Raw genomic sequence first — 20,042 nt, forward strand, 5'->3', positions numbered from 1 at the left:
AGTTGCTCTCTGGTGGTCAGGGCGCTCTCACATGGGAGGAACTCTGCTCAGCCACAAGCCAGGATGATGGCTACCAGTACAGCGGTGGTGGTGGGAGCCTCTCCTGCCTCCTCAGCAGCACTAAGGATGTCCGACTGCAGTTTAGGCATGCTCCCCACTGGCAAGTGGACATCCCCCAAGGGCTGCCGGGCTGCCTAGGCCCAATCCTCCGGGGAGCGGACCTAAGCCAACAGGTGGTCATCCCCTGAGGGGTCCCAGACTGCGAGAGGGCACAGGCCGGGCTGAGGGACATCCCTCCCCACCGAGTGCACAAATTTTTGTGCACCAGGCCTCTAGTCCTATATAATAAAAGCCTAATATGCTAAGTGTCCAGTCGTCCAGCGACACATCAACAGTTCAACCAATCAAAGCATAATCAATACTAATAAAAGAGAAAAATGGTAATTGGCGTACGAGCTACCCTTTTCATTGGCTAATCAGGGCTATATGCAAATTAACTGCCAACAAGATGGCGGTTAATTTGCATACGTAGGCACAATGCAGGGAGGCGAAAGGGAAAGCAGGAAGAAGCCCCCTGCCACTGACAGTGATCGGAAACCCAGGGGGGAGCTAAGAGCTGGGGGGCAGGGCAAAGGTGGCCCTGGGGCCGCCTTTGCCCTGCCCCCCAGCCATGATCGGAGAATCAGGTGCCTTTGCTGCCCTGGCCAGTGATAGCAGGAAGTAGGGGTGGAGCCAGCAATGGGAGCTGGGCACGGTCGAAGCTGGCAGTCCCAGGAGCTAGGGGTCCCTTGCCTGGGCCTAAAGCGAAGCCCACGATCGTGGGGCCGCTGCAGCTGTGGGTCCCCGCTGCCTGGGCCGGATGCCTCAGCTAGAGGCGTCAGGCCTGGGTAAGGGGCCGATCCTGCGATTGGAGGGTGATGGGGGTCAATGCCTGAGGGCTCCCAGTATGTGAGAGGGGGCAGGCTGGGCTGAGGGACACTCCCCCCCCCACACACACCCAGTGCACGAATTTCGTGCACCGGGCCCCTAGTATGCTAATAGTATGATGCTAAGGCCACTCAACCACTTGCTATGATGTGCACTGACCACCAGGAGCAGACACTCCAACCGATAGGTTAGCTTGCTGCTGGGGTCCAGCCGATCGGGGCTGAGCAAGAAGGGCTGGACACACCCTGGAGCCCTCCTGTGGTCCCTCCCTGGCCCCAGTTGTGCAATGGTGGTGTCCCTCAGCCTAGCCTGCTCCATCTCGCAATCCAGGACCCTTTGGGGGATGTCGGAGAGCTGGTTTTGGCCCAAAACCCGCAAGCCACCCAGAGGGACACCACCCATGCACGAATTCATGCACTGGGCCTCTAGTTATGTATAAATGAATTAGATGTGATTATATATAATGTCTAAATTTACAAATGAAGTTGTCCATTGACCATACTGGCAATACCAAATGTCCTCACTCTTATTAATCAAATCATGCATCTTCTCCTCTCTATCCACCCCATTGCTCTTTATAAAAGTGGGTCTTTATTTTTTTTTAATCAATAAATACTTTTGAAAAAAGTATTTTGATGAAAACTATGGAGCCTTCCTCCCAAAAATACATAGACACTGAAGTTTACAGATTCTAGGAGTGCTTAGCTCTCTGGAAACACAACCAATTACTCTTGCAGGTGTGGATCCCGAGTTAAGAAGTTACATTTTAGAATAAATCTGTGCATAAAGTATACCCATACTTGCATGACTATATCTAAGACAAGCCCTATCTTATGCACACTGTATTATTTAGTTAAATTATTTTATTGTGTAAGCTCTGTTGGAGTCAACTTTTGTGAACACATCCTCTGTATCAGACTACTTGGACATTATTTGGTTCTTATGGTATTTGCTTTATAGTAAATTACACACACTGAAAAATCAAACTTGATTATAACTAACTCCCTTCAGTGGTAGAGGTGAGAAGGAAGCAACAGAAAGGTAAGGGGGGAAAAAGAGGCAGCTAGAAATAGGTAGTAATGTTAAACAGGTGCTCAAAAGAGGGATGCCAGTGTATCAAATGAAAGTAAAGAAGTTGAAGATATACTTAACCTACTTAATGATTTTTGTGAGGAACAGTGGAATCTGTAGTGTACTAGCTCCATCCTCTAGGACAGTGATGGCGAACCTTTTGAGCTCGGCGTGTCAGCATTTTGCAGAAACCCTAACTTAACTCTGGTGCTGTGTCACATATAGAAATTTTTTGATATTTGCAACCATAGTAAAACAAAGACTTCTATTTTTGGTATTTATTTTATATATTTAAATGCCATTTAACAAAGAAAAAATTAACCAAAAAATGAGTTCACGTGTCAGAGGTTTGCCATCACTGCTCTAGGAGCTTATGATGAAAGAGTTGTAGATAAGTAACTCAAGAGATATTCAAAGGATGGGGAAAGGGTCTCCAATAGCACTAACGAACTTCCAAAGCATCTGACGTCTTGAGGCTGAATTTTTATTTCCAAAGACAAATCACTCAAACTGCAACTTGTAGATAAAACATTTCAGAAAAGTCTCAAAGTATATTTTTACATTAAGGAATGTAGGCTTCTTTCTTCCATTTCACAGAAATAAATCTTGAAAATACTCATCAAATTCTTCTTCCCTATTTTAAAAAAAGGATACAAATTAATTAAAATAAACAGAAAAAATATTACTAGGTGACATAGATTAATAAAAATATTTTAATTCAACATACTTGCTGATTTTTCTACATGTCAATATATTTCATGATTCATCCATTAAATAATTCTTAGCTTCTAGAACAACCCAAATTATACCCAGATTGACTGAAATTAAAATATTTTATATGTTAGCACGTCTCCTTCAATGTATTTAATTGCCTAAGATTTTACTTTGAAATACTTATGTCATTTCTTCTCTTTACTTTTTTTGTTCACTTTATAACTTCTCTTTCATTCTCATATTAAATTATATTGTCATCAAGAAATGAATGATGTATATATAACCCATGGACAGACAATAGTGCAGTGAAGGCCTGGGGAAGGAGTGGGAGCAGGGAGGAGGGAGTCAATAGTGGGGAAAAGGGTAATATCTATAATACTTTCAACAATAAAGACACATTTAAAAAAAATAAATGAATGAAAAATAAACTAATTTAAAGAAATACATAAGTCTTACTCCTAGCATTAGGGAAAATATATTTAAACTTCAAGTTTTTCTTACTAAAAAAAGAGTAAAATAGTAAATGTAGCAGATTATGTCTAAAACAAAGAATAGAACTCTGAGATATTTTATTTTAATGTGTTTAAATACTATAAAAATCATAAAGTACTAAATAAATATTAATGCTAGGAGCCAGAGTAGTACTGTGGAAATGGTACAGGTTTTCAAGTCAGACAGTATTTAAGCCATAGCTTTGTCACTTATTAGCTGCGGGAGCAAGTTAGTTAACTTCTCTGAGCTCAGTTTACTTTTCTGTAAGATAAAGAACATTACATTTCCTCATAGAGTTGCTGAAGATTAAATGTATACAAAGTTGCTTTTCTTCCTTCTGGGAATGGGGAATCAAGATGAACAGTCAAATTCGGTGTACCACCAGTCTCTTTAGAAAATGTTCTTTTTAGATCAGAGATTCACTATTTAAAACATTTGGTTTTAAATAACTGTGACTTCATAAAGTCCTCACAACTATGTCAAAATTGAAAAAAAATGACAGAATCAGATAAAGTTGATTTAAGAATTATCTGCAACTTGGTATTCCCCATGCTACTGTCCTTTTCCCCTAGCATGGCAGAAAAATGCAGAATTTTAAAAATTATAGTAAGAATGTAAATAAGTAAAATTAGCTGAATCTCTGGGTGTACTCAGATAGATGTTCAGTACTTGATCAATGTCAACTTTTATAAAGTCACAAAGAGTTCTGGATTATAAAAGCCTTCTTAGGATTTAATCAAGTGTCTTTACTGTCTAAAAAGGTGAGTTAACTCTAAAACCTATTCTGTTATTTTCAGCAGTAAAGCTATTCAAGGGGAAGTTATACAGTTGAAAGTTTAGCCAATAATTTAACATGCCGGAGTCCATTCATTGTCTTCACTAGCTGAGTTTAGACAGAGACCCCCAAAAGCTAGTAACCTTTGAAGTCCTAGCAAAGGTCAGGACTGTGCACCACCCAGTTAATCTAGGAACCACCCAGTTAATTTAGGTAATGGTAGTTGAAGCATCATCCCCACCTTAGTTCACTTAATTCCTGAGATACTTGTGTAGATCCTTGTTGATTATTGTTGATCAGATACTCTGCCTATTCCTGGAAATTGTCTACTGATGAGCTAATCAGATACTCTGTCTATTCCTGGAAATTGTCTGCTGATCTGTGTGTCATTGAGACCTCCTTACCCTAAGGGCTATTCCAGATCAGTAAAAGATTGGAGTGGCCTGAACATCAGAGGAAGTCCTTTGGGACTTGCCCGCCTGGTCCCCCAATATTTCAAAATTATCTCGTGTCATTTTTCTCTCATTTGTGTGCAGCCCCTCTTTCAGATACCGAACCCTACTCCACGCAGGACGTGGATGGAGTCTTACACGACATTAACATAGCAATATTTTATTTATAGCAACAACTTTTTAATAATGTGATGTATAATGACCACACGTGAGACTAAAATTTATTGAGCAGTTACTGTATTTGTAGGTATTGTACCAGCTTTACATTCTTTATTTCATCAAACTTTAATAAACTCTATGCAATAGATATCATTTTATCCTCTTTTAACAGATAAAGTTCAAGTGGTGAACATCCCAGTAGATGAAAAGAATTGATAGCATTCTATCCCATATATGGACAGCTCCTGTCTTTGGGGCAAAAGTTGTTGGCAAGTAAACATTACACTTGTATATGTCTTCAAGTACAAGTTTACGATAATCAAAATATCATTGGCAGACTGCTCTAGAAGCTAGTAAACAATGCTGCTCTGACGGAATCTAAGCAGAAACCAGAGGTCATCATCTATTAGAGCTGAGGAAAGACTTACCAAGAGGAAGCTGAACAAGTTGGTTCACAGCTGCAAACAATGGCTGGGTATAAACTCTGATCTTACCAGGCTAAGTGATCCTTGGCATTAAACAGACATTCATGAGCTTCCCAAACTGATGTAAAGGTGTGCATTATCTATTAATATTAGAACTTACTGTGATTTTTCATCAGTTTCTGGTAGTGGGCCCTTCCAAAGTTCAGATTCCGAGGTACTTTCTTCCTCATCAGAGTTTCCTGTTCATTTAAAAGAGATTTTTAAAAAAATATAAGTATTATATTTAAAACACATTTTGAAATACCCACCAATGCAATTAAATTAACTTCAGATTTAACTGCAGTTTAGCTTGAATTTTTATGGCTCTCTGGAAATTTACTTCACTCTTCCAGACCAATAAATTCTTTCTAAAAATAAAAAAATAACCTGAGCTATACCAAAGAGTCTTGGCAAAAAGACCAAGGATTTAAAGTCTCATGGAAAACTTTTCTAAGTTAGACTGAGTTAAAGTAGTAATTACAATAGTAACTCTTATAAGGGAACTATCCCTTGCACTATACGTGGTTGTCTTTAATTTAGTTTCTTTCTTTTTTTTTTTTGATCATACATAAGACATGTAAATTAAGATTTTTGTAGAAAGTACACTAAAGAGAAGAGGCCTATTTCAGTGAAGAAACAGGAATTCTCATACGTTATTTCTTAGGAGTAAAAATTCTGTAAACTTTCTCTTAAGGAAAATCTGGTAATACAGATTAGTTTAGAATATACATAACCTTTTGACCAGCAATGATGCTTTTAGAAATTTATTTACTTAAAATAAGCACCTTAAATATATGTACAAAGATGTTCATTACATGATAACAACAAAAGTGAACAACCTAAATCCCCACCAATTAGGGATTAAAGATTGGTTTAATAGATACCATACAGCTGCTAAAAAAGACCTTACCATATCTATATGTATTACCATGGGAAAATGTCTATTATATCAAAGTTTTAAATGTATTTTTATTGATTTTTTCTTTCTTTCTTTTTTTTTTCTTAGAGAGAGAGGAAGGGAAAGGGATAAAGAGATAGAAACATCGGTGAGAGAGGAACATCATCAATTGTCTGCCTCCTGCACATCCCCTACTAGGGATTGAGCCTGATTCCACTGGGAATCAAACCGGTGACCTCTTGTCTGGTATCAGAAAACTGGTGTAGGAAATCTGGAATCTGGGAAATACTCTTTAGAAGGAATATGAGAGCAAGTGGTTGTAAGGCCTTTTAAATTACTAGTAGCTGTCCACTTTTAAAGGCATTGTAGAATTTGTTCTCTTACATCATTAACAGGGTTACATCGTAGTAATAACTTGATTCAGCCTAATTAATTTTTCTGTATTTTTGTGTGTGTTTGGTTGTTGTTTTTTCTTTTTTCTCCCCATAAAACTAAGACTTGATTCTTCTCGCATATTCAGTTTGGGACACTGGTTGTTACTGAGTGGCAATCTTGTTCCAGAGGCTTTATAATGTTATCACCTTTATATGTAGATCATTAGAAATGTACCCACCGCCTTTTTGATCCATTTTTTGTTAGGATGTGTGCCAGAACGGATTCAGTTAGGAACAAAGTTCAGATACACATGTTGATTCAAGAATCAAAGTTCAACAGGTAAAAGGCTAGAACCACTGTGGCAAATCAGTAGTTTTATTTTTGTGGTGTTTAACTAAAGGACATTCTGTATTTACATTCTATACTGACAGGCCAAATTTGTGTCAATTTTTTTTTAAAACTAATGGTGATATTTAGAGAAGAATTAATTATTACTGTAGTTACTTTGTGGCATATAATTTTATTGCCCTATAATACATTTTTTAATATTTGATCATTTTTAGTTGACTAGTATAGGGTGATTGATTTTGAAAAATGTCTATTTTGTCATAATTTTAAAAGAGAATTATCTTTATTATTTTTAATTAAACTGATTCCTATGATAACTGCTACAACCTACCAGAGATGGAAAGAGTGTTGCTAAAGAAATAACAATTTGTACAGTGGGCAATACAAAATGAAACTCGTTTTAAAAATATATATACATTATTGATATTTTACAGAGAGGAAGGGAGAGGGATAGAGAGTTAGAAACATTTATGAGAGAGAAACATCAATCAGCTGCCTCCTGCACACCCCCTACTGGGGATGTGCCCACAACCAAGATACATGCCCTTGACCAGAATCGAACCTGGGACCCTTCAGTCTGTAGGCCCATGCTCTATCCACTGAGCCAAACCGGTTAGGGCCAAAATGAAACTCTTGCATCAGTGTGAAATCTAAGCAAAGCTAATGGCAAGTGGAGATCAGAATTTAAGTCATTGACTCTATGTTGAAAGTAGATCATGGAGGTCTTTAATCCAACCCTTACCAATGGAATGAGTCACTTACTGCAACAGTGGCTGACCAATTTACACTTGAACACCTCACTATTTCCTGAAGCAGCACAATCCTCCATTCTTGTCTTCAGATGGTTCTAATTGACAATTTCTTCCTTAAATTAAGGCTAAACTCTGTCCTAGGGTTTCTTTGTCTAAAACTCATAAAAGGTACCTGGTTTGATCATTTCTTTGAGCCTCATTTTATAATCTGAACATCGTATTATGACCTCCTATGTGCATATATTCTAATCTTATATCAATTTTACTGTTACTCCAGCCATTAAGAACTTAGGAAAGATATGGGAATGGGTGTGGGTGTGTGTGTGTGTGTGTGAGTGAGATTCTCCCCTTTCCCCAACACACCAAAAATAAGTCTCCCACATAGTAGTGGTCTTGCAAATATCTAGTTTCCATATCTACTTCCTTACCCCTCCCCTCCAATCTTTTCATATTTCTCCAAGCTAAACATCCACAGTTCCTTCAACCTTCCTAAGACACAATTTCAATTTGTGTCAACACTGTGGTTGTTTTAGTCTTGGCCTGCTTTAAGTTTTCAATGTTCCCTTTAGAATGTGATGCAAACTGCATACATTTCCCTACTTGCTTTGAATAATAAAAGCAGGTCTATCATCTTGATTTTTCTGGATATTATATGATACCTAAATACCTTGGCCTACAGCAGAAGTGGCAAGCCTCCAATTATGACAACAAATCAGTAGATCAGACTTTACAGACTTCATTTTTGATCTGGCCAATTTTAGAGATCAAATAGAGAATCTGTTTAATGTGCAGTTTTATCTTGTTATAACAACAATTATAGCTACAGGTTATCAAGGACTTAATTTGTATCAGACACATGATTTATCCATATTTTATCTCATTAGACTGATGATAATCCAACAAAGTCTCTTTATACCCATTTTTACAGATAGGACTGAAACACAGACAGAGCGTATCATTTAATGTGGACTTGCATAATGTATCTGTCAAAATGTACAGAGTGGACTTACATTTGACTCACTGATAAACAGTTATTAATGATAAAAAACTTGTAAACCTGTATTTAATCCCAACTACCTGATCATAGGCAATTTATATACAGGCATACCTCATTTTATTGTGCTTTGCTTTATTGTGCTTCACAGATGTTGCATTATTTTACAAACAGAAGGCAAGACTCTCCACCAGCAAAAAGATTACAACTTGCTTTATTGCAATATTTGCTTTATTGTGGTAGTCTGAAACCAAATATGCAATATTTCTGAAATATGCCTGTAAATTCTCTGGGTTTCAGTTCTCTAGTTTGCAAAATGGGATATTAAATGCCCATTATTAATACTAAATGAGATAACACAACTAAACCACTTGCCATTGTAACTGACAAAGTAGATAATCACCAAATGCAAGTTAAAATTCGTTTCACCCACGGAAATTGTTTTTTTCTTCATGGATTTGGTTTTAATAATTCCTATGTCAAATGAGAGTAAAAGAGTAGCTGAATATTATTCAAATGTAAATGAATTTCAAACTTGAGTTCTGAAATTGCCGAACCATCTAAGATGGATCACTGACCACATGAGAAGACATCTGGGTTTGGCACACCATACATAATGAGGTACATGTCTCCTCCTCAATGTGGTAAATGGCTTTCTGGTTACCAAATGGACAGCCAGGTCACCTTGAGGTGGATAATCTGTTTCTTCAAGAACCAAACTAAGCTACAGATTCTTCACAATATTCTCTCTCTACTACTAGAAGTTTGTCCTACTTCAGAGATAAAGAAACTTAAGGCTATTTCTGGGAAATGGGGGAGGGTCAAGAGGGCTAGAGAGAGAACAGTGGGAGGGAAAAGGAAGAGTAAATGAAAGAATGAAAATAAGTAAGTCAAGACCTTTTAATAATGAAAAATTGGAATTGGAAAAGGACAATGTTTTTTTCTTCATTAAGTAGGCCTTCAGACTTCTCACTGCAATGCACTTATGGAGATGGGTAAAAACCAAAATAAAATTTCCCATTTTAACCTGTGTGATTTTTAAAAACATAGATATTTACATCATCCCAGATAGCATGTCTGAGTCTCATGCCTGACTATGTTCTAGAAACTGTCACTGTACATTACCCAATTTAGAAGGAACTGCTGATAATTTGTATTCACATTGGAAGAAAATTTTAGTTATTTAAACACTTCAAATATACTGAAATCAAAATTGGTGTAATTTAGGAATGCCTCCACTGATAACTCCCTTTTCAGTAAATTTTTAACACCCAATCTCTTAAACTAAATTCCTATTTTGCTATTTTTCTCAGTGCAAAATTTGACTATTAAACACTTGAAAATTCTCCTTAAGAATTACACTAGCCCTGGGCCCTGGATGGTGTGGCTCAGTTGGTTGGAGCGTTGTCCCATACAACAGGAGGTGGCAGGTTTTATTCCTGGTGTGCTAGGGTGAGGGACCGCGGCATGGAAGGGTTACAGAATGTTACAGAATGTGCTGGGAGGGGGGACTGACGTATGGAGGATTGTGTCAGGGTTAGGAACCATAGAAGAAAAATTACTAGATTGTCTTAGAAAAACAATGTGTTCTGATATGCTCCAGCCAGGTGTGACTCTGTTTACCCCCCTTTGTGCTTATGAACTTTCTGTGAACTTCTAAAGAACAGCTAATGGATTGCTTTGTATTTTTTTCTAACACTGTTTTGCTATAAAGGATCATACTGCACCCTTGATCTCTACCACATGCTCCGAATCTCCCAGAGAGGGAGATAGGCGCTGTGGTCAGCTGGCCAGCTTAATTAAGGCTCTTAAATTTAAATTCTGAGTCGGTGGTCTATCTCGTTGAGCCAACCCATAACACTGGTCAGGGCATATCCCCAAGTTTCAAGAGGTGGCTGATGGATATTTCTCTCTCACATGGCTCTCTCTCTTTCTCTCTCCCTCTCCTCTCTCTTTTCTTCTCTCCCCCCTTCCTCTTTCTAAAATAATCCATTAAAAAAAAGCGTCAGAGCCCAGCAGTTTAAAAACATAGCTACCCAAGAATTACATATTTAACAAAAAGAATTATACTAAAATGCTAATCATGTTTACATTTGAATGGTGGGATTTGGAGTAATTACTAAAATTTTTCCTGAGTTTGCACAGTAAACACATATTACTTTAAAATCAGAAAAAAAATTAAAATTTAAGTTTATACATTTCCAAATAAGCCTAGAAATCTTAAATTTCTGAACTTCTATAAAATAAATCCACATATTAAAAAATTGATTACACATGCTATTGATTTATACTATATTGTTAGGCCCTAAGCCTACTGCAAAATCTTTAAGAAATCCAACACTGTATTAGTTGAGAGACAAGGATATTGTCTTTATATCACAAATGGATGTCCCCTTTTATGAACTCACAGGAGATTCTGTTCTCAAAACTCTGCCTGGAAAGTTCTTCGAGTTCTCTTTATCATCATATGGATATAATTAATCATCCTGCTGGTGGTTTTCTACTTTGGTTTGGTTGTTAGGAGGAACAGTGACAAATCTGCGATCTACCTTTCAAGTTATGAAGGACTTTTTGGTAAAAATTTTTCTGTATTAATTTTAGCTTTATTTTGCCATTGTATCTTATTTTTCCATTTTTCTGATGTCACTTTTAAAACAGTTGTGGCACATATACACAGTGGAATACTATGCAGTTATAAAAAAGAAGGACCTCCTACCTTTTGATACAACATGGATGGACCTGGAGAGTATTATGCTAAGCAAAATAAGCCAGTCAAAGACAAATATCACATGAACTCAGTTATATGTGGAATCTAATGAACAAAATAAACTGACAAACAGAACAGACCCAGACACATGGAAGCAAGCAACAGAGTGAAGTTTATCAGAGGGAAGAGAAGCAGGGGGTGAGAAGAGATCAACTTATATACATATATGCATAACCCATGGACACAGACAATAATGTGGTGAAGGCCTGAGGAGGGGATGAAAGCTGGGGGGAGAGGGTCAATGGGGGAAAAAATGGGAACATCTAACACTTTCAACAATAAAGATAAATTTTTAAAAATCCTATTGTATATATTTTTGTAAGTCATTGTGAATACTTTTTGGAATGTTGCAGGGAAAAAAATAATAAAACTTGTAGCAAATATTCAATAAATTTGGTTTGATCCAATCTTGTGAAAACCATAGGACTTACTAAAAAACTAACAACCATTTGCTTTCCATGCACAAATCACAAACGTCATTTGATCAATCAAAATTACCAAATGACAGAGATAACTCAGTCCCGTGCAACATAAGCAACATTTCTTAAATCTTAATCCACCTCCAAACCCATCCCTCCATTTCTCTTCCTTCATAATTCATAATGTAAAACTGAAATGTGGATCTATTGTATTCATAGAAAATAAATCAATGCTCTCTAATACTTAAATTAAGAAACTTAAGTGTTCTAAATTGGGGAAGAAATCATACACATATGGTCTTTTTCTATGATTTTCTCACATAGTACAAAAACAAAAACTAATTTACATTAGAGCAGGTCATAATTCATGGGAAACCCAAATTGCAAATAACTTGAATCTACATATTTTTATTAAATAAATACTTAATACTTACGGTTTACAGAATCTTCTGATTTCTTTGAGGATGAATGTCCTGAAAAGGAAAACAGCACTGTTTTGTTAAGAATCCTCTTACAGTAATGCAACAGTCATAGCTGTAACCAGAATTCTTCCCAACAGTCTTTACATTATAGTCTTACAGAAAAGCGGCTCATGGTCTTCCAATCTTTCATGTTCCTTATTCCTTAGACTAACCCCCCTAATTAAAATGTTAGGTTCTTTGCAGGGACAGTTTATGCCTTCATATGGACTGGAATATCTAACACAAAGCTTAAAAAATAATGAATACCTATAAAAACAGTCTCATGTTACTAGAACAAACAAAAAAACACCCCATAGATTCACTACAATAGAACCACTACTTTATACATATGTTGAACATCTGAAAGCTGTTTACAAATAAATACTCATTTTTCAAAATACTTTTCCAAAGAGCCTATACAGGTGAGAATTCTCAGTAATTGAAAATCACATGTACAATTATGTCATAAAACTAAAATATTCAGTTCTACAATGGTTATCCAGTGAGTTCTTCCAAAGGAGCGCTACTGAAATGTGTAATAGGGACTTAACCTTACCTGAAGAGTGGGGTGAAGGGTGTCAGGAAAGGCCTTTCAAAGGAACTGAGCTTGGGAATGGGGTGGTGGTGGGAGGGGTAAGGTCCTGAAGTTTCTGTCAAATCAGTCTACCTAAGTTCTGCTCAAAATCAAGCTATTGATCTGTCTTTCTTACACATCCTTTCCATTCACCCAGCCACCTAGCCATTCAATTATCCATCCATCAATTGATCCAAACATCCACTTATGTAACAGTAACCTGAGCTATGGGAATAGATGGGATCGTACAGGAGGAACAGAGAGAGAAGGAAGTTCTATAAGAGCCTGAGCAATTCCAACATCTAAGGATAAGAACAAGGAGGAACTGTAGTCAAAGAAGATGAGGAGAGGCCAGGAAGACAGGAAGGAAATCAAAAAAGTAGATTGTTTTGAGAAGGAGTATCAACAGTCTAAATGCAGCTGTGATATTAAGCATTTATTAATTGCTATTCAAGTTTGGGCCAAATTAAGGTGGTCTAGCAAAAGAGTATCACATCAAGATCAATCTAGTTCCAGAGCGTTCCAATAAGAATATAGTAAAGAATACCACATGGTTTTCCTATTAAGTTGTTAAAAAGTCATTTTCTACTTTATATCACCTAAGCTGAAAAAAAAAAAAAAAAGAACTATATCCTATACTCTCTGCTATCAAAGACACTCTGAATAAATAAGAAAAAGATAATTCAATTCCACTCTGGTTTTCTTCTCCTGAACTTGCCTGAAACAATGTTCAAAGTCTTTCATTTTCTCATTCCTTATGCCAGTGATGGCAAACCTTTTGAGCTCGGCGTGTCAGCATTTTGAAAAACCCTAACTTAACTCTGGTGCTGTGTCACATATAGAAATTTTTTGACATTTGCAACCATAGTAAGACAAAGACTTCTATTTTTGATAGTTATTTTATATATTTAAATGCCATTTAACAAAGAAAAATCAACCAAAAAAATGAGGAAGTGACATTTAAGCTTAGACCTGAAGGATGAGTTAAGATGGGACTGGGAGTTTTAGGAAGAGAGGAAATAGTGTTTATGTAGTCCCTAAATTTAAAAAAGTTTGGAATTTCCAGAAACGAAATGGCTCTATGAGTAAAGTATGAAAGTGAGGTGGAGAGTGGTGAGAAATAAGCCTTGTATATAAGACTAGAGGCCCAGTGCATGAATTCGTACACCAGTGGGGTCCCTCGGACTGGTCTGTGGGATTGGGTCGAAATTGGCTCTCTGACATCTCCTGAGGGGTTCTGGATTGTGAGAGGGTACAGGCCAGGCCGAGGGACCCCACCAGTGCACGATTGGTGCCGGGTAGGGACGTGGGAGGTTGGCCAGCCAGGGACCGCAGGAGGGCACCAGGGCATGTCCAGCCCTTCTCACTCAGTCCCGATCGGCCAGACCCCAGCAACAAGCTAACCTACCAGTCGGAGCATCTGCCCCCCGGTGGTCAGTGCACATCATAGCAACTGGTTGACCGGTCAACTGTCTGCCCCCTGGTGGTCAGTGCACATTATAGCGAGTGGTTGAGCGGCCTTAGCATATCATTAGCATATTACACTTTGATTGGTTAAACGGATGACCGGACGACCGGACCCTTAGCATATTAGGCTTTTATTATATAGGATTATTTAGAGCCTTTGGGCTTTGTCTAGAATTCTGGTTGTTATCCTAAGAACAAGAGGATATCATTGCATTATGGCAAACAGATTGGAGAGAAGGTGGGAAGTCAAGACAGTAAAGAAACCAGTAATGAAAATAGAACAGAAGTCTAGATGAGAAAACATGGTAGTTTGAACGAGGGTAGAGAGAACTTGAGAAATATATACCCAGGTAAAGCTGATAGAATTTGGTGACAAGTTAAACTTAAATAATGAAAGGGGGGGAAAAAGGTGGCATCAAGGATAATGCCTAGGTTTCTGATATTATTATTTGGATTAACAGATGTCTGCCATCTACTGAAATATGGAACACTGAAGAAAAAATATTTATAAGGAAGATCACATGCATGGTGCAACCCATCTCTGATCCCAAGTATCCAGTTACCTAATTACCTGTTTTGAAGGTAATGAATAAATTTTTACAGGGATCAGCTCTTCTTTAATTTGGAATATGCAGTGATTAACATGGTATCATACTATGATATGAATGCAACAATATTACATAATACAGTAATGAATGCAACAAAATTTTCAAATATTTTGCTAGCATGTAAGAGTATATAAAATTTTTTAAAAGCTCAAATGATATTTTCACATTTGTTAATTAACATTTATTTTGAAGTTAATGATTAAGATAGAGACAAAAAGGCATTCTGGTTTGAATACCATTTCTCAATACACAATAGAATAATAGTACTTTCCTTTCAATCTATCAATTTTACCAAGTCTAAAACTGGGTAATACCATATGCTTACATATAGCATAGTATGCAAGCAGAAGAAGAAAAAAATACATGTAAGAATGTAACCTAGCTAAAGATCTTCACAGCTGAAGCAAGGGAGCCCTCTCCTGTTCAAGTATTTATTAACATTAGACTGAATCTAACTCAATCTACCATTATCTACCTAATTTAAGTCTGAATACTCTAAGTTATAGCCAATCTGATTCTATTAGGGACTGAAAAAGCAATTAGCAGTAACCTTCGTAATAGCTAATTATGTGGCAAGTACCAAGCAAACTGCTTACGTGTATTATCTCATTTCAACTTCTGAACAATTCTATGAGCTAGGTGCTATTATTATGACCATTTTACACATGAAGAAATGAAGGCTTAGAAAGCCTAAGGCAATGATGGCAAACCTATGACACGCGTGTCAGAGGTGACACGCGAACTCATTTTTTTTGGTTGATTTTTCTTTGTTAAATGGCATTTAAATATATAAAATAACTATAAAAAATATAAGTCTTTGTTTTACTATGATTGCAAATACCAAAAAATTTCTATATGTGACACGGCGCCAAAGTTAAGTTAGGGTTTTTCAAAATGCTGACACACCGAGTTCAAAAGGTTCGCCATCACTGGCCTAAGGATTGCAGAGGAAGAAGTGACAGATTGATTAATTTGAATTTATTAATTATTTACTCAGCGTATGCGCACAGCACCATGCTAGATTCTGATGACACATATCAATCTCTATCATTTCAAGGTCATAAGATAGTGAGAAAATCAGACCATAATTGAAATCATAGTGTTTATGTATTATTTTAAAGCAGCAGTAGCCAACCGGTAGTCTGCGGACCACTGGTGGTCCATGGGGTTCAAAAGGCTGGCGACCGCTGGTTAAAGGAAACCTTTGGAGCAGCAGTCGCCAACCGGTGGTCCGCAGACCCGAAAGGTTGGCGACTGCTGTTTTAAAGTGTTAAAAGTGCCTTTCAGATTACTTGATTCTCCACAATAAGCTCAAGCTGTACAGAGGCTAGATATTAACAACACCCCTACTTACATAAAGAAAGTAAAACTCAAGAAGTTCAGTAACTTGCTCATGGTAACAAGCCTTTTAAGTGACATATCCAAAAATTAGGCTTTTTGCAAAATATTATACCATCTGCCAAAAATGAATCAAAACCAATCTTATTCCTGAAACTCTTGTAAGTTACTATAAATTCATATCTAAATTCTCCAATCAGATTCCTTTCAACAACTATAAAACAGAATTCTAAACGTATTCACCAATTACATTCTACATTTGAAACATATGGAAGATCACACTTCATTTTCAGAAATATGAGTAGATATCGTATCCTAGTTCCCCTTTACCTTTGTCCTTTTTCTTAGAGGTCCCTTCTGCAGAAGATAATCTGGATTTTTTATGTGGTGACTCTTCACAATCTTTTTTGATTCTGTCCTTCCTTTTTTTGGACTTAACTTCTTTTCTCCTTTATGTTGAACAATATAAAATTAAAGTTAACTTTTTCAACTGACCTTTACAAAAATTAAAACCAATGAGGGAAAAAAAATAAGTTAAAGTACTTCCTTAAATGAGACTGTAAGTATTTTAGGTTAGTATATTATTTAGAACAATTCTGTAAGATAATAATGCCTGAAAATTCTGGAACAAAAATTATTGTTTATAAGTTCTATATCTAAACCTAGTAAATATAAATCATAGTTTTACTGATTTCCTTCTTTTTATATTCTATTTAGCTATTTAAAAGAAAATTACAACTCTCATTCCTCTTCAAATAATTCATATCTACCTACACCTTGAAAAACAAATACAACAAAAAGAATCCACTGGTGATAGTTCTACCAATAAACAGAAAATTCTCTTAAGAATTAAAGAATATACAGAATGGGGCAAAAGTAGGTTTACAGTTGTTTGTATGGAAAACAATGCAACAATAAATATACAAGAATAAACTCTGCCGAAACCGGTTTGGCTCAGTGGATAGAGCGTCGGCCTGCAGACTGAAAGGTCCCAGGTTCGATTCCGGTCAAGGGCATGTACCTGGGTTGCGAGCACATCCCCAGTAGGAGATGTGCAGGAGGCAGCTGATCGGTGTATCTCTCACATGGATGTTTCTATCTCTCTCCCTTCCTCTGTAAAAAATCAATAAAATATATTTAAAAAAAAAGAAAAAGAATAAACTCTGTTTCATGTACTCACAACTGTAAACCTACTTTTGCCACACCCTTTAGTAAAACTATTATAGAATGAGGGTGGAAGGACGTATTGTTAACTCATATGTCTACTTTAGACCATTTATCCTTTAACTGCTGTAGCTTTATTTCTTTGAGGCCAGGTTTACAAGGTTATCGGTACCATTGTTGTCAAGCAATTGATTTTAATTGGTGAAAAAAAGCAATATTTAATAGGAAAAGGTGAGAATGCTGAAACTTAGACAGAGAAAGGAAGATGAAGAGACAACAGAGATCATTACTTTTAAGAAACTTACTAGACTTTCCAAAAATTAAGGTTCTTATGCCAAATGTTATATAATACTATTTAAGACAGTAATAATTTTTTACTTCTCATAAGAATCATTGCAAGTTTGAAACAAAGTTTGAAAGTTAAGGTCAAATAGAAGTCTTTGGTATTGTTCAGTATCATTGATACTGAGGGAAAATAATGGTTTACCAGGGGTGGGCAAACTTTTTGACTCAAGGGCCACAATGGGTTCTTAAACTGGACCGGAGGGCCGGAACAAAAGCACGGATGGAGTGTTTGTGTGAACTCATATAAATTCAAAGTAAACATCATTACATAAAAGGGTACGGCCTTTTTTTTTTTTTTAGTTTTATTCATTTCAAACGGGCCGAATCCGGCCCGTGGGCTGTAGTTTGCCCATGGCTGGTTTAGGCTATTCAAGTAATCTAAAAATTCTGCTAATTTTAAAAATTAAAAAAAAATTAATTATGTAGCCCTGGCCGGTTTGGCTCAGTGAATAGAGCACTGGTCTATGGACTGAAGGGTCCTGGGTTCAATTCCGGTCAAGGGCACATGCCCAGGTTGCGGGCTCAATCCCCAGTAGGAGGCATGCAGGAGGCAGATGATCAGTGATTCTTTCATCATTGATGGTTCTATCTCTCTCTCCCTCTCTCCGTTCCTTTCTGAAATCAATAAAAATCTATTTAAAAAAAATATTAATTATGTAATATTTATTTTTAATATTTAATCGCTAAAATATTAGGTAGGGCACATTTATAATATAGCTGATTTTAAAATTAATATACTAACTTTGATATTTTATAAAATTGTAGAATATTACTCTTAGACTTTCAATTGTTATTCAGAACATGAGGCCTGACCACCACAATCCTGAGAGGTCACACTGATTTTGTCTGAACATCTTCAATGCCAGGGACTCCACTATGTTTAACTTACCATATGCCAGGCACTGTGTCAAGCACTTTACATGCACTTTTGTGTAATCCCCATAATAACCTTAGTATCCTAATTTTTAGAGGTGATAAAATTGAGTCTTGCAGAGGTTAAGTAGCGTGCTCGTGAAGATGACTAGAAAGTGGAGTAGCTGAGAGGAATACACAGGGGTCTGATTTCAAAGCCCATGATCTTATATCGACTGCACATCGCAGAAAACTGATAACCCTCCCCTACTCAATATGCAGACACATTCTAGTTCATTCGGTAGAAACCTGATTTTAACATAGAGGTTTATAATCCTTTGCTATGAATGACAAACTCCAATTAAAACACAGTTTAAATGAGACATAAGAATCACATTACGAAGATCTGCTTTATAATACAGTTTCTAAGAATATCATGGTATCTGAACATTGAATCCAAACTAAAAATTCTAGGATCTATCTACCATCCTACACAAGCCTTCACATTTAAAACTGGTTGGCTAGATTAAGGCACCATGAATTTCCATCCCAGTTCTCTCGTTTATGTGGCCATAAAGTGATGCCAATATTCTATGTAATCAACTAATTAAACCATCACCCCTTCAAATCTACATTTAAACATTCGGTGCAGATAAGTGACTATGTCCAAAACTACTAAACCTTAAAAATAGTATTTTAAAAGATAATATTACCTGTGATGAAAATTTAATTTAAAGGAACATTCTTGGCATAATCCTAAAAAAGGGAAAAAAGTCACACTGCTGAATGTGAATAACTGCACTGCTACTCTACCTTTAGTATCATAAATTCTCATTTTCCCTTACATTCTTTACAATGAGAGGAAACAAATAATCTGAAAAAGCAATATAATTCTTTCCATATTATATATATATATATATATATATATATATATATATATATATATATATATATATAAAATAAAAATAATATTAGAATGCTTGAGGAATTGAAATTCTAATATTACTTCAGAAAAATGCACCCTCAATTTATTCTAAAAGCAATAGGCAGCATTAATGTGTATCTCACATCAAAGATATCTGATAACAATAGTGAAATGCTCTAGGAGTTTTCAAATGGAAGAGGGCTGTTCAAAAAGTTCTACAATTGTGGCCTCTTGTTTTGTCTTCACCTCAGTTCAGACTAGTTGACTTTTCCTCATGAGCAAGCACTTCTAGGAGGAACTCAGAAACCAGTCTGTACTGGTACGCATTCAGTAGCATACGGGGAAATTTATGACTTCTTTCTGGAGTAGGCAGAACACTCTGAAGTCACCTTATTTAGGTCCTAGAGAAGGCTGCTTATATGATGAAGAGAAGCTGACATAATACCAGCGTAGGGGGGGAAAAAATGAATAACAGATTCTAAAACATGCATATTAAGAGAAACTACTATATTCTGGGGTGTAACCCTAAGCATTTAAGACTGATATAAAGAACAATTATGCCTTCCTAAAGCTTTTTCTTTATTGACACAGAGAGTGTATTTATTATTACCCCCACCACAACAATAGCTATCAACTAATGTGAGATTGTACATTGCCTTTTCTGATACTATGCATTTCACTCTGCATTGGTGACATTCTCA

The 20,042-nt window shown here is 36.6% G+C and overlaps 1 protein-coding gene across 4 annotated transcripts in view; it reads right to left on the reverse strand.

The window, feature by feature from the left end:
* Window positions 1-2,461: 2,461 nt before the first annotated feature.
* Window positions 2,462-20,042, reverse strand: part of LOC132215017 (protein FRA10AC1) — a 32,862-nt gene continuing 15,281 nt past the window's right edge. For 3 of the 4 annotated variants that reach the window (XM_059662877.1, XM_059662875.1, XM_059662876.1), the window contains 5 exons: window positions 19,130-19,172; window positions 16,386-16,504; window positions 12,042-12,080; window positions 5,176-5,254; window positions 2,462-2,632 (listed from right to left, as the gene is read on the reverse strand). In XM_059662877.1, the coding sequence (XP_059518860.1) occupies window positions 2,590-2,632; window positions 5,176-5,254; window positions 12,042-12,080; window positions 16,386-16,504; window positions 19,130-19,172 (323 nt within the window). In that variant the 3' untranslated portion in view covers window positions 2,462-2,589. The remainder of the gene's footprint in view (window positions 2,633-5,175; window positions 5,255-12,041; window positions 12,081-16,385; window positions 16,505-19,129; window positions 19,173-20,042) is intronic. The other variant, XR_009448394.1, reaches the window with a different exon arrangement.

This window comes from Myotis daubentonii, chromosome 13, assembly GCF_963259705.1.
Source record: "Myotis daubentonii chromosome 13, mMyoDau2.1, whole genome shotgun sequence".
Taxonomy (NCBI): Eukaryota; Metazoa; Chordata; class Mammalia; order Chiroptera; family Vespertilionidae; genus Myotis; species Myotis daubentonii.